Source organism: Leucopleurus acutus, assembly GCF_964270905.1.
Source record: "Leucopleurus acutus genome assembly, chromosome: 3".
In the NCBI taxonomy this organism is placed as follows: domain Eukaryota; kingdom Metazoa; phylum Chordata; class Mammalia; order Artiodactyla; family Delphinidae; genus Leucopleurus; species Leucopleurus acutus.
The window spans coordinates 10,279,182-10,295,518 of NC_139145.1; the positions used below are offsets into that span (position 1 = coordinate 10,279,182).

The 16,337-nt window shown below is 39.3% G+C and overlaps 1 protein-coding gene across 1 annotated transcript; it reads right to left on the minus strand.

The window, feature by feature from the left end:
* Positions 1-348: 348 nt before the first annotated feature.
* Positions 349-13,143, minus strand: LOC309960273 (uncharacterized protein). Its single transcript, XM_082836940.1, has 4 exons — positions 13,107-13,143; positions 2,782-2,908; positions 2,346-2,406; positions 349-1,959 (listed from the first exon to the last, which is right to left on the minus strand). The coding sequence occupies exons 1-4, from the start codon at positions 13,107-13,109 to the stop codon at positions 903-905; spliced, it is 1,248 nt and encodes a 415-aa protein (XP_082693066.1). The 5' UTR covers positions 13,110-13,143; the 3' UTR covers positions 349-902.
* Between the last annotated feature and the right edge of the window lie 3,194 nt (positions 13,144-16,337).

Here is a 16,337-nt window from a genome sequence, read left to right on the forward strand (position 1 = left end):
ACATATTTATAAATTTTTGTTTGTTTGTTTGTTTGGCTGCATTGGGTCTTTGCTGCTGTACATGGGCTTTCTCTAGTTGTGGCGAGCAGGGGCTGCTTTTCGTTGCAGTGCACGGGCTTCTCATTGTGGCGGCTTCCCTTGTTGTGGAGAATGAGCTCTAGGCGCATAGGCTTCAGTAGTTGTGGCTGATGGGCTCTAGAGCCCAGGCTCAGTAGTTGTGGCACATGGGCTTAGTTGCTCTGTGGCATGTGGGATCTTCCAGGACTAGGGCTCGAACCCATGTACCCTGTATTGGCAGGCAGATTCTTAACCACTGCACCACCAGGAAAGTCCTATAAACTTTTAAAACAACTCTTTCTGGACTTTACTGGCAGTCCAGTGGTTAAGATTCCGCACTTCCATTGCACGGGGCACAGGTTTGATCCCTGATTAGGGAACTAAGATGCCCCACATGCTGCACAGCCTGGCCAAAAAAAAATAATAATAAATAAAATTTTTAAAAACTCTTTCATATTGAAGGTTTTTTGGAACATTAGGCATAGATTACTTTCCATCAAGTTACCTCATGTTACTTACATTTATACTTCTTTTCCATGGGAGTTTTTATATGTAATGATATCGACCAACAACCCAGGCTATTTACAAATAAGGTTTTATCTAGTAAACCCTTTTATGGTTTCATAAACTACAAAGATCAGAAAAGCTATTCCCACATTCGTCATATTTTATATGATTTCTGTCCAGTGTGCAGTCTCAGGTCTTTGAACGACTGAGAGGCAAATGAAGGATTTCCCACATTCCTGTCATTGATAGGGTTTCTGTCCAGTGTGAATTCTTTCATGCACTTGAACATATGCAGAAGTGAAGGTTTTCCCTTCATTTTTACATTCATAGGGTTTTTCTCAAGTATGGGTCCTTCGATGTATTTTCAAAACTGCTAGATATCTATAACTTTTACCACATTGTTCACATTGATATGGTTTCTCTCCAGTGTGACTCCTTTCATGTGTTTTAAGAGAACTGGGATTAATGAATACTCTCTCACATTCTTTACATTTATAAGGTCCATCCCCAGTGTGTGTTATCATGTGTTTCTGAAGGGTTATTTTCCATGTGAAGGCTTTCCCACATTCCTTACATTCATAGGGTTTTTCTCCAGTGTGGATTCTTTCATGATTTCGAAGAGACCGGGCAGTATTCAATACTTTAGAACATGTTTTACACACATATGGTGTCTCTCCTGTGTGATGTCTTTTGTGTAGCTGTAAGGAAATGAAATGATTGAAGGCTTTACCACACTGCTTACATTCATAGAGTTTCTCTCCCCTGTGAATTCTTTCATGGATTTGAATAGTTTCAGGACTTTTAAAGGCTTTTCCACATTGTTTACATTGATAGGGTTTCTCTGTGTTGTGACTGCTTTCATGCATTCGAAGACAACTGGGATAAATGAATGCTTTCTCACATTTCTGACATTTATAAGGTAAATCCCCAGCGTGAGTTACCATGTGTTTTCGAAAAGTTGTTTCCCACATGAAGGCTTTCCCACATTCCTTACATTCATAGGGTTTCTCTCCTGTGTGAGTTCTTTTGTGTAGTCGGAAGGATTTTTGATATTGAAAGACTTTTCCACATTGTTCACATTCATAGGGCTTCTCTCCAGTGTGACTCCTTTCATGTGTTCTAAGAGAACTAGGAGAAATGAATGCTTTCCCACATTCTTTACATTTATATACCTTCTCATGGTACTTTTGATACTCTCTTCCTTTGTTTTCAATGTGACATTTCATGTGTCTATTAAAGGATGAATGATGCATGAAGACCTTTGCACATGCACTGCATTCCCATGGTTTTAAACCAGGAGTTTTCTTCTTCAGATTGAGAGTTGGAATAAGGGTGAAGTTTTCTCCACAGAAACTACTGCCTTTACTTTCAGAGAGTCTCTCTACCATAGAACTTCTGTAAACAATGAGAAGATTATTAATGATTTCTTTATTAAGAAATCATTTATTTATTGTATTTATTATGATTTATAGGAACAGTGAGGTTTTCTATCTTGTGTGAATTGTTAGAAGTTGAATAAACTGAATGCTCTGCAACAGGACTTCACCTCTTCTATTAAAAAGTGATATTCAAATATAGGGTTTATTGACTGCACATGAACTATATTGGAAACACAGAACACTTATATCACATTTAAGAAAATACTTTTTCGGAGATATTTTCTGAGAATAGAATAACTAAATTTGAAGACTGGGCTATTTGTTTTTGTTGACTTCTTTAAAATTTTCAGAATATACCATGATTCTCACAAGACAATGCTTTGAATTGCGGGTGTGACTCACGTTAATTTTCTCCCCTGGTTTTTGTACTGATCTTCAATGTCATGATCTTCCTGTTTTGTTTCTGAAATGCAGAACCAGAAAAATGATCCCAAAGTACTAGAAATGACAGAAAAATTATTGGACTTTAGGCCCATGATGAGCTCTGACTATGTCTAGTTTCCTTTCTTTCTTCTTCTCTTTATTTTGGGGGGGCGGGTGCTGTGCAGTATGGCCTACAGGATCTTAGTTTCCTGACTAGAGACTGAACTGAGGCCACAGCAGTGGTGAAAGTGCCGAGTCCTAACCACTGCACCGCTGGGGATTTCCCTTTGATCCCCACCTCCCCTAGTTTTTTACCAAAGTTTTCCCTTTCCACATTCCACAACTTTGAACAATATTGACAGGTAAGAAACACTTGTTCTCTAATTGACAAAGGGAGGGAATTTTTCATTCTTACCTACTGAGACCAGGTTCTGGAAGTTTTCCCACATCACATCTCTGTAGAGTTTCCTCTGTGAGGAATCCAGTAAAACCCACTCCTCCAGGGTGAAATTCACAGCCACATCCTCAAAGGCCAATGAGTCCTAAAACACCCAAAATAGGAGCACACTGAGATGCATGAGACTGACAGAACTAGACACCCACACTCGATTTATAGGAAGGTTACATACAATTCTGTTGTTTACAAAGAGTTATTCTATGACTTGATCATGATAAACTTATTCTCCATACTTCCTCAATAATTTAACAGCATCATGAACAAATGGAAATTATTTACACATAACTTCTGTGGTCACAGTATCGCTTATATCACAATAATGGCAGAGCCCAGAGAATGAGAAATACTTTACAAATGAAAGAAACGTCATTTTAAGAACAACGATTTCTGCTGAAAAAATTCTTTCGTCTTCTTCTTATGATCCACAAGTTACAGTACTCCATGAGGCAGAGGATCAAGATTGCATGAGGTTTTAATAAATAGGCACACAGTGAAGAACTGGAAGCTTTTTTCTAATCCTATCACCTATCATCAGAGGCCAGGTGACCTGTAGAAATCAAACTTTTAACAAAGCCCAGCTGGCCACACTGTCCCAAAGTCCTCCAGGCCTTTAGAAGAAATCACAATCACACACAGTTGCCTGAATATAAATATTCTTCTGCAGATGCACTGCTTTTAAGTTGTATAATGATTAGCATAGACTCTGTTTTTCCTTCCTCTCTACATATAATTTGATTCAGGTAGAAAGTTACTTCAAATTTAGAGCTCAGACATAGGGAAGAAGCATTAATATGTTAGATCACAAAATCCCTATACTCAGGTGCCTCAAGGCGCTTCCAGCCAAATTTTAGAACACACAGTGCAATTACATGCCCAAAAAACTCTTTCTCTTCACACCATAACAGTATACTCTGGGTCTTACTGCCCTCAAGGAACATGTTAAGAGCTACAGTTTACAAGGGAGCTCACCAAAGTCCATAACACTTTGATGGTGAATTTTCCCATGATTATAAATTATATAAGGGTTTCATCATTGGCTTCCTCCAAAAGAACATAAAGTCTCCATCCTGCTTTTCAGGAACAGGAGTTTTCCAAGCAGCCAGTATTGCAACTGTTAAGTGAAAATCTAGTCTGGGATTTATGAAATTAGAAGTTGTGATTTTCCATCTCACAAGAAGAGAATGAAAAAGCTTGAAATAAACAAGTCCTCCCAGAGCCATGAGAGCACTGACTTCAAAGGGTAAACTGGTGCCCTAAAACTGGGAAAGAGAAAAGAAAGACTTTTTTTTTTTTTTTTTTTTTTTTGCGGTATGCGGGCCTCTCACTCTTGTGGCCTCTCCTGTTGCGGAGCACAGGCTCCGGACGCACAGGCTCAGTGGCCATGGCTCATGGGCCCAGCCGCTCCGCAGCATGAGGGATCCTCCCGGACCAGGGCACAAACCCGCGTCCCCTACATCGGCAGGCAGACTCTCAACCACTGCGCCACCAGAGAAGTCCAGAAAGACATTTTTAAAATATGCCCCAAAGATTCTGTTCCTAAGGCCGGTACCCAAAAAAACTGTTTCACTGTAGTCTAACACAAAGACAAAAAGGATCAAAAAAGATAGAACACAGTATCCATGAACTCTGGCATGACCTTCTTTAACAGAAGATTTAAGATACATATAATGAAAATAATTGAAGGAAAAGAGAGACAGAAATAAGTAACGACCACTGAGATGTTCCTAATATTAATGACAGACAACATCCATAGATCCATGAGGCTCAGTGAACAATAAAAATGAAAACACCTAAAATGGAGACCAAAGTATATTATATTTAAAGTAGAGAGAAAAACAAAGGCAAAGAGAATATATATTGTAAGAAGCCAGAGGTATACTTTAGGTATAGAGAAATAAAGATTAGAATCAAACTGGACTTCTTTTCAGGAAAAAAAAACAATAATAATAATTATATACATACGTATATATGAAAGAACTAAGTGGATTGAAACATTTAAAGTTTTGAAATTAAAAAAAAAAAACAGTGTCCTAGAATTCTGTTAGGAAGCATAATTATCCTTAAAAAATAGAAGGCCATTTTGAGACAAAAATTGATGGAACTTGTCATTAGTATGCCAACTTTGAAAGACATTAAAATTCATCAGAAAGAACGTAAATTATGTAACGGAATTAAAAGAGGAATAAATAAAGATAAACACCTTTTATATTTTTTATAATAGATGATACTTTGTCTAAAATCGTATTAGCAAGAATGACATTGATAATGATAACCCTGTGGATAAGTGAAATAAATGACAGCCATATCAATAGGGACAGAGGAGGGGAAATGGGAATAGTGTGGTATGAGGTACCTGAACAACCACTGAAGAGGTACTGCATTAAGTTGCAGACTGATGTGGGTTAGTTCTAAATGTATACTGAAAACTCAAGGGCAACCACTTAAAAAGTTCTTTACAAAGGTATAGGTTAAGAATGGAAAAAAGGAAGAATCAGACAAAATGCTCAGTTAAATCCAGAGAAGGTAGAGAAAAGACAAATGAAAAAATAAGGGCAACAAATAGAAAGAGTAAAAAGTGTTAGATATTAATCCAACCATATTAGTCACCATTTCAATCAACAATGGTCTCAATACAAATGAAAGAAAATTACAGTAATATCAGATTTACTTATTCACTTTTATTGAAGTATAGATGATTTACAAAGTTGTGTTAGGTTCTGGTGTACAGAAAAGTGATTCAGATATATATATATATATATATATATATATATATATATATATTCTTTTTCATATTCTTTTCCATTAAGGTTTTCTACAGGATTTTACAGTACCTTGTGCTATACAACAGGACCTTGTTGTTTATCTATTTTATATATAATAGCTTGTTTCTGCTAATTCCAAACTCCTAATTTATCTCCCCCCCCACTCCCTTTCCCCTTTGGTAACCATAACTTTCATTTTGATGTCTGTCTGTTTTTGTTTTGAAAATAAGTTCATTTGTGACATATTTTAGATATCACAAATAAGTGATATCATATGGTATTTCTCTTTCTCCATCTGACTTACTTCATGTAGTATGATAATCTGTACATCTATCCATGTTGCTGCAAATGGCATTATTTCACCTTTAATGGCTGAGTAGTATTCCACTGAATATATATACTACATCTTCTTTATCCATTCATCTGCCAATGGACATGTAGGTTGTTTCCATGTCTTGGTTGCTGTAAATAGTGCTGCTATGAACATTTGGGTGCCTGTATCATTTCGAATTAGAGTTTTCTCTGGATATATACCCAGGACTGGGATTTCTGGATGATATGGCAACTCTAGTGTTTTGGGGAACCTCCATACTGTTTTCCAAAGTAGATGCACCAATCTACATTGCTTCCAACAGTACAAAAGGGCTCCGTTTTCTCCACACCCTCTCTAGCATTTGTTATTTGCAGACTTCTAATGATGGCCATTCTGACCAATGTGAGGTGGGCACCTCACTGCAGTTTTGATTTGCATTTCTCTAACAATTAGCAATGCTGAACATCTTTTCATGTGCCTATTGGCCATATGTATGTCTTCTTTGGAGATATGTCTATTTAGGTCTTCTGCCCATTTTTTATTGGTTTGTCTGTTTTTTGTTATTGGATAGTATGTGCTATTTGTATATTTTAGAAATTAAGCCCCTGTTGGTGGCATCATTGACAAATATTTTCTTCTAGTACGTAGGTTGTGTTTTCATTTTGTTTATGGTTTCCTTTGCTGTACAAAAGCTTATACATTGTTTGGGACCCATTTGTTTATTTTTACTTTTATTTCTATTGTCTTGAGAGACCGACCTGAGAAAACATTGGTATAATTTATATCAGAGAATGTTTTGTCTATGTTCTCTTCTATGAATTTTATGATGTCATGTCTTACATTTAAGTCTTTAAGCCATTTCGAGTATATTTTTGTATATGGTGTGAGGGTGTGTTCTAACTTCATTGATTTACATGAGGCAATCCAACTTTCCCAACACCACTTGCTGAAGAGACCATCTTTTCCCCATTGTATATTCTTGTCTCCTTTGTCAAAGATTAATTGACCATTGGTGTGTGGGTCTATTTCTGGCCTCTCTATTCTGTTCCATTGAGTCTATATTTCTGGTTTTGTGGCAGTATCACACTGTTTTGACAACTTTAACTTTGTATTATTGTCTGAAATCTGGGAGGGTTATGCCTTTAGCTTTTTTCTTTTTCCTCAGAATTGCTTTGGCAATTCTGGTCTTTTACAGTTCCATGTATCTTTTAGGATTATTTGTTCTAGTTCTGTGAAAAATGTTATGAGTAATTTGATAGGGATCACATTAAATCTGTAGATTACTTTGGGTACTATGGCCATTTTAACAAAAATAATTCCTCCAATCCAAGAGTATGGGTTAGCTTTCCATTTTTTTTTTAAATAAACTTATTTATTTATTTTTGGCTGTATTGGGTCTTCATTGCTGCACGCGAGCTTTCTTTAGTTGTGCCGAGCGGGGGCTACTCTTTCTTGTGGTGTGCAGGCTTCTCAGTGTGGTTGCTCCTCTTGTTGTGGAGCACGGGCTCTAGGCACGCAGGCTCTAGAGTGCAGGCTCAGTAGTTGTGGCACATGGACTAAGTTGCTCCACGGCATGTGGGATCTTCCCGGACCAGGGCTCGAACCCGTGTCCCCTGCATCAGAGACGGATTCTTAACCATTGTGCCACCAGGGAAGCCCAGCTTTCCATTTTTTGATTCAGTTCAATTTCCTTTATCAATGTTTTATGGTGCTCAACATATCTCTTTCACCTCCTTGGTCAGGTTTGTTCCAAAGTATTTTATTTTTTTCGGTGCATACTGTTTTATTTACTTTCCCTTTCTGATATCGTAATATGTGATTTTTAAAATTACAATTATATGTAGTCTACCAAAAACTCATTTTAAATATGAAGGCACTGGCAGATGAGAAATAAAGCAATGGAGATAAATACACCATGCCAAAACTAACCAAAAGAATGCTGGCACTCGTATATGAACTTTAGAGAATGCAGATTTCAGACCAAGGAAATCTCAGGGGTAGAAAGGACTTTACATAATGACAAAAAGGTCCATTCTGCAAGAAGGCATAACAATCCTTCATATGTACATACATAGCAACAAAGTGGCAAAATACATAAGGCAAGACATGAAGAATGCAGGGAGGAATACATAAATCCATTATTATAGTCATACGTCAACACCCCCTTATCATAAGCTGTATATAACAGCAGGCAGAAAATCAGGAAGGACAAACTTGCTTTGAAGAATACTATGAAATAACTAAATGTAATTGTAATCTAAAGAACACTTCACGCAACAAGAGCTGAATACACATTCTTCTAAAATTCATATGAAACATTCAACCAGACCGAACACTTTCTGGGACATAAAGCATACCTTAACAAATCTGAAAGAAGAAAAATCATACAAACCATGCTCCTAGAACTCAAAGGCATTCATCTAGCAATCAATACAAGCAAGAGATTTGGAAAAACCCCTAACACACAGAGGTTCAACAACATATTTCTAAGTAATACATGGGATCAAAGAAGAAGTCTCAAGAGAAATTAAGATTTGTTTTGAGCTAAATTGTGGCATGCAGCAAAAGCAGTGCCTACAGAGAAATTTATGTCATCATCAACTGAGAAAAAACAAAGGTCTGTAAACAACAACACAAGCATCTACCTTAAGAAACAATAAAGAGGGCTTCCCTGGTGGCGCAGTGGTTGAGAGTCCGCCTGCCGATGCAGGAGACATGGGTTCGTGTCCCGGTCCGGGAAGATCTCACATGCCGTGGAGTGGCTGGGCTCGTGAGCCATGGCCACTGAGCCTGCGCGTCCAGAGCCTGTGCTCCACAATGGGAGAGGCCACAACAGTGAGAGGCCCGCGTACCACAAAAAAAAGAAACAATAAAGAGAAGACGATATAATCACAAAATAAGCAAAATAAAGTTATAAAAATCAGAAAGGAAATTAATGTAATTGTGGGTAATTGAAGGAGAAAAAAACTTTTAAGCTAGTTCTTTGACAAGATTAATAACATTGATAAACATCTAATCAATATGCCTATAAGGGAAGACAGAGGGTAAAAGGAAATATCAGAAAAGAACAAAGGGGGAAATGAAAATTTCAAAGGATTTGGTAAAATACAGCATCCATTTTTAATCACAAACAAGTAATATAGGGAACTTCTACTTCCTGAAAAAGAACATATTCATGTATCCTATAGGTAAATTCAAATATTTGGTCTGTAGGACATAATTATCTCTGTGAAACATCTTAAAGATTCTCCAACAACAGATAACTCTTGGAATTAAGAGGGCATATCCTGGGCTTCCCTGGTGGCACAGTGGTTAAGAAGGTACCTGCCAATGCAGGGGACACGGGTTTGAGCCCAGGTCTGGGAAGATCCCACATGTCGTGGAGCAGCTAAGCCCGTGTGCCACAACTACTGAGCCTGCGCTCTAGAGCCTGTGAGCCACAACTACTGAGCTCACATGCCACAACTACTGAAACCTGCACGTCTAGAGCCCGTGCTCCACAACAAGAGAAGTCACCGCAATGAGAAGACCACGCACCGCAAAGAAGAGTAGCCCCCGCTCGCCACAACTAGGGAGAAGCCCACGCGCAGCAACAAAAACCCAAAGCAGCCAAATAAATAAATAACATAAATAAATTTATTAAAAAAATAGAAGACATATCTCAAGATTGAAAGATAATCAACTGTTTTCCTGTAGACCCACACTGAACTTGGACAAAGAAGGAAAGGCAATTCAAATGAAAGGAAAATCTTTTAAACAAATAGTGCTGTAAATAATGGATATTCACAAACAAACACACACACAAACAAAGCAAATGTAAACATAGGACTTACACGTTTTACAAAAAAAGCCTCAAAACACATCACAGATCTAAATGTAAAATGCAAAAGTAATAAACTCCTCGAAAATATCATGGAAGGAAATCTAGGTCACTTTGGGTTTGGTGATGAATTTTCAAATATAACAACAGGGCTTCCCTGGTGGCGCAGTGGTTGAGAGTCCGCCTGCCGATGCAGGGGACACGGGTTCGTGCCTCGGTCCGGGAGGATCCCGCATGCCGCGGAGCGGCTGGGCCCGTGAGCCATGGCCGCTGAGCCTGCGCGTCCGGAGCCTGTGCTCCGCAATGGGAGAGGCCCCAGCAGTGAGAGGCCCGCGTACCGCAAAAAAAAAAAAAAAAAAAATATATATAACAACAAGCACAAGGTCTGTAAAAGAAAAAAAGGATAATTTCACTTCATTAAAATAAAAAACATCTCCTCTCAGAAAGGCAGTATTAAGGGAATGAAAAGCCAAGTCACAGGATATGAAAAAATATTAATATTTGCAAAACACTTATGTGATAAATAACTGGTATTCAAAATATCCAGGAACTATTAAAACTCAACAGTAAGAAGATAAATAATCCAATTGAAAATGGGCAAAAGATCTGAACAAACAGCTCCCAAAAAAAGATATATAGAAGGGAAACAGGAAATATGAAAACATGCTCAATGTCAAATGTCAGTGGGAAATTGCAAATAAAATGAGCTATCACTACACACCTATTTAATAACTAAAATGCAAAACACGAAATAGATGTGAAGGTAATCCTCATTCATTGCTGGGGGGAATGGAACTTGGTACCCCTACAAAGGAAGACAGGAGCTCTCTTTCAAAACAAAATATACTTTTAGTATGTATATTAAGACCCAGCAATCACACTCCTTGTTATTTGTCCAAATGAGATCAACTCTTATATTCACACATAACTCATACACAAATACTTGTAGGAGCTTTATTCATAACTGGCATGAGTCAACAGGTAAGCAAGATATCTTGCAAGAGTCAAATAATCAGTGGTATATCCATATGATGAAACAGTGTTCACTAATAAAAAGGAATAAAGTATCAAGCTATGAAAACACATGAAGCAAAGCTCAAAAGTATATTGCTACCGGAAAGAAACCAATATGGCAGAGCTATATACTATATGATTCCAAGTATAGGAGGGCCTTCAAGTACTTCCCCTCGCAGGCTCAAACAGGGCCTTGGCCTGAAGACACTGACCTCAGGCTCTGCTCCCAACTACAGGTGCTCTCCACCACCACTGATACTTTAAATACACAAACCCTGTTTGAACAATTCAGCAAAATCACTCAAATCCAGTGTTTATGTGGAAATGAGAGAAGAAAATTATAAGCCACTTCTACTAGTTCACCAGGAAACCCCAAATATCTATTCCTTTTCAGAAAAAAATGTCAGTCAATTACTTCCAAGGCAATTTCATTTACTACATAATTGATCACGCTTGAATACTTCTCCTCTACAAGTCTAAATCTTGGAACTTTATTTGAAATCCACCAAAAGTAAAGGAGAGGCCACAAAAATTTAACCACACTTCCTCAGGGATTGAATAAAAGCAAAAAATTCTTAACAAATGGAATGTAATACTGGAATTTTTTTCCCCCTGAAATTCACCTCTCTTACCTCTTTGGAAATATTTTATATGGACTTTGAAGCTCTATTTTACACTATTGAAGAAAGAAACTTAAATAAGCGAGTAAATCTTTTGAAGGGGACTAACCTAGGGATGGTCAGGGTAGATCGTCCATAAAAGTTCAAAAAAAACCTCCACGAAAGGACTTCCTATAGGATATCTCTTTCCAGTAAAAAATCAGAAGAAAGGACTTCATACAACCCACTTCCAAGTGGTCATTGTCGGCTTCTGCTCTTGTAAAATATCCACAGACCACCCCCCGCCCCCAAAATAATACCATCCACGTCACTACGGAAATAGGATAAACAATTAAAATATTTGTTTGAAATGCACTGCGGAGACGAATAGATGATAGGTAATTTGAATCGGAGAGGCGAAACTGACTTTGGGAATGAGGGAAGCAATCTGGAAATTCAATGATTTATTGCCAGCCCTACAAAGAGCTCCTCTGGGGGGCTAAGGTCTTTGAAATTCTGCTTCCCAAACATTTGGAAAACTCAGAGAAAAAAATGAAACCGTGTAAGTCAGATGGGACTCGAACCCACGTGCCGGGACTCGAACCCTGCCTAAACCCAGATTGGGACTTGAACCTATGGTCTTTTAATTAGAATCACTCACCTGGTGTTGGACTTACTGAGGCTCGGGTTCTTTGTGTCACAGTGCAGAAGGAATTCAGCAAGAGGCAAAGAGATAGGCAAGATGTAGATTTATTAATATAGGACGCTTGCAAGAGACGCAAGCAGGCAGGGGGGGCTCTGCCCTGAGGATTAAGTGGGCTATATTTTTATAGTCAAAGGAAAGTGGGGAAGGGGAAAAAGACTGCCTTCTTCCTCATTCTTCGAGTAGATGTCAGGCTTAGGTCACTAGCTCCTCCTTCCTATGGCATAGGAGAGTGTCTGACCCTAGGAGGTCAAACTAGGACTGTCATAGAGCTTATTCAAATCAGGAGAAAGGTGGTAACATACACTAAAGTATGTTGTATCATCTCAAATCTCCATATAATGAGGGTCTCCTACTTTGGAATGTCACATTTCTCTTAAAATTCCTGTCCTTGGTGTTAAGGATCATTACCTTGCTGAACTCGACCAGCAGAATGCAGGCCTCATTTTTTCTTTCACTTAATGATCTGGGGCATATCTCATGCTTTTATTTATGGCTTTATACTTAAGGAGGCCTGATTGGTTCCACAACATTTTCGATAGCTTTCTTGAGCGATCAATAAGTTACAGTGGTCTCCCGAAGTTCCCTAGGTTTCCCTCTCTATTTACAATCCCCTACTGGGACTTCTACAACTACCAGTGTAACTATCCTATTCTATCCCTATCAAAACGGGTGCCCCCTGGGGCAGAAAGGAAAGGCTGAGACCCCTCAGACCACAGCTAATCCCACGACCGAACCTTGGAGAACGAGTCCCAATTGTCACCTGAAGGCCGTGCCTGAGGTCACCACACAATCTGGGGGGAGAAGAGGGGCTGCAGAGAAGCCGGGTGAGGCTCCGGGGCCAAAGTTCCTGCAGCGAAGTGACCGAACAGGACGCCCGGGGTCCGAGCTGCCGGGCCAACCCCGTCACTGAGACCCGGAGGGGACTGAGGTCCGAGCAGCGCCCCAGACCCCCGCATATCCGCAGACTCCGGAGTTGACCGCGAAGTGACCGGGTCAAAAAAGATGGCCGGTTTCGGCCGGTTGCGACCAGTCCCTTCCCAGCGTCCACAGTCCGGCTCAGCACACTCACCATTTCGAGGTTTCCTGGGTCTGTCTGAGTCCCTCCTAACGACTCCAAGGACTAGTGCAGAACACAGGGCAACAGAAGGTACGTGAGAGTTAACAGGTTAGTGAACCGGCGAAGACACGCGATTCCTCCGCTGTAGAAGGTAAGGAAGTCCACGCCTGAGTGGGGGACCGCTCCGCCCACCTGCCTCAGCGGCCGCGTGATTGGACAGATCTCAATACCCCGCCCCCTAGTGCCTCCCACCTGTGGGAGGTGGGATGGGACCTGTCCCCGCCTGGCACGTTTGCTTGGTAAAACAACATTTCCTGGCCTGGGATTGTCTCAGTTGTCTTCCGCAGCTCCTCCTGCACTGGGATTCCTGATTCTGTTTCAAGATGCAGCAAGTACAGATAAGAGGATGGCCCAGGTCAGTCCTGCCTGGAACAAGAGGGTCTTATGTCCTCCAGGGGTCAAGGACTTGGTGTAAGTCTGTGTGGCCAGGCACGGAACTGTGCTTCTTGTTAAGAAACGCAGACACTTAAATGTGAATTCACCATCTATAATAAAGGGGTGACTCCATTTTCATCTTTCGTCCTTGACAGCGCTGAGCCTTCCACCAATCCCTGCCCCATTCCCACTTATTAGGTACTTAAGCTAAAGAATCCCAGAGCACTTGGCTCTGGTAGGAAATTTGAATCAGTCAGCCTAGCTGGGTGCCAGGACAAATCTCAGTTAAACCACAGGCTATGATATGTGTTCATTAACTTCTCAGGTGTACGTTTTACACTGGTAGGAAATTTTATAAATTAATTACTAATTTTTATTGGACTATAGCTGATCCACAATGCTGTAGTAGCCTCAGGTGCACAGGAAGGTGAATCAGCCACACATATGCATACACCAACTCTTTTCTTAGATTCCCCTCCTATATAGGCCATGACAGAGGACTGAGTAGAGTTCCCTGCGCTACACAGCAGGTCCCCATCAGTTATCCATTCTACATATAGTAGTGTGTAAACGTCAATCCCAACCTCTCAATTTATCCCTCCCTATTTATCCCCTGGTAACCATAAGTTTGCTTTCTACATCCTCGACTCTACCTCTGCCCTGCAAACAAGTTCATTTGCACCCCCTTTCTAAACTCCATATATAAGCAACATCACATAACATCCAACCTTCTCTGTCTGACCCACAGCACTAAGCACAACAATCTCCAAGTCCATCCATGTCGCTGCAAATGGCATTATTTTGTTCTTTTGTATGGCTGAGTAATATTCCACTGTATTTATGTACCATATCTTCTTTATCCATTCCTCTGTTGATGGACATTTAGGTTTCTTCCAAGTCCTGGCTATTATAAATGTAAATAATGCTGCAATGAACATTGGGGTGCATGTATCCTTTCAAATTATGGTTTTCTCTGGATATATGCCTAGGAGTGGAATTGCTGGGTCATATGGTAGTTCTATTTTTAGATTTTTAAGGAACTTCCATACTGTTCTCCATAGTGGCTGTATCAATTTACATTCTCACCAACAGTGTAGGGGGTGTTCCCTTCTCTCCACACCCTCTCCAGCATTTACTGTTTGTAGATTTTTTGATGATGGGCATTCTGACCCATGTGAGGTGATACCTCCTCGTAGTTTTAATTTGCATTTCTCTAATAATTAGTGATGTTGAGCATCTTTTCATGTGATTTTTGACCAACTGTATGTCTTCTTTGGAGAAATGTCTATTTAGATCTTCCTCCCATTTTTTGATTGAGTTGTTTTTTTTTTGATATTGAGCTGTATGTGCTGTTTGTATATTTGGGAGATTAATCCCTTGTCGGTTGCTTCATTTGCTAATCTTTTCTCCCATTCTGAGGGTTATATTTTGTGTTTGTTTATGGTTTCCTTTGCTGTGCAAAACTTTTAAGTTTAACTAGATCCCATTTGTTTATTTTTGTTTTTATTTTCATTACTCTAGGAGGTGGATCAAAAGAGATCTTGCTGGGATTTATGTCAAAAAGTGTTCTGCCTATGAGTTTTATAGTATCCGGCCTTACCTTTAGGTCTTTAATCCATTTTGAGTTTATTTTTATGTATGGTGCTAGGGAGTGTTCTAATTTCATTCTTTTAGGTAACTTGGACAATTAATAATTTTGTGCTTCAAAGGAAACTATCAAGAAAGTGGAAATATCCTTTGGAATTCTTGTGTGATATTGCTTGGAATATAAAATTGTATTGATGGTATGAAAAGAAAAAGGCAATTCCTCAAAAAATTGCAAACTGAGTCACTATCTGATCTAGCAATCCGACTTCTGTCAATTGAAGTAGAATTGAAAGCAGTGACTCGAACAGATATGTCGAAACAGATATATATGTTCATTTCACATTATTCATAGTAGCCATAGGTGGAAGCAACTCAAGTGTCCATCAACAGTTGAATAGACAAAAAAAACACGGTGCATACATACATCAGAGTATGATTTAGCTTTAAAAAGAAAGCAAATTTTACTCTTGCTACAACATAGATGAACCTTAGGACATTATGCTAGCTGAAATTAGCCTGACAAAAAAGGTCAAACACTGTATGATTCCATGGGTATGAGGTACCTACAGTAGCTAAATTCCTAGGGACAAAAAGTAGAATGGTTTTCTCCATTGTATATATGTACCACATCTTCTGTATCCATTCACCTGTCGATGGGCTTTTAGGTTGTTTCCATGTCATGGCTACTGTAAACAGCACTTCAGTGACCATTGGAGTGCATGTATCCTTTCAAACCATGGTTTTCTCTGGATATATGCCCAGGAGTGTGATTGCTGGACCATATTGTAGCTATGTTTTTAGTTTTTTAAGGAACCTCCATACATACTGTTTTCCATAACGGGTACAGCAATTTACATTCCCACCAACAACCCCTTTTCTCCCCACCCTCTCCATCATTTATTGGTTTTTTGTTTGTTTTTTTCTCTAATGATGGAATACTCTCAAAAGGGAGAGCTTAAAGCACCTTGTGAATTATTTATTTTATTTATTTATTTTTTTCAAATTCTTTTCCCATTTAGGTTGTTACATAATATTGAGCAGAGTTCCCTGTGCTATACAGTAGGTCCTTGTTGTTCACCCATTTTATTTATTTATTTTTCAAATATTTATTTATTTATTTGTCTATGCCTGGTCTTAGTTGTGGCATGCGGGATCTTCAGTTCTGGCGTGCAGAATTTTTAGGTGCGGCGTGTGAACTCTTAGTTGCAGCATGTGGGATCT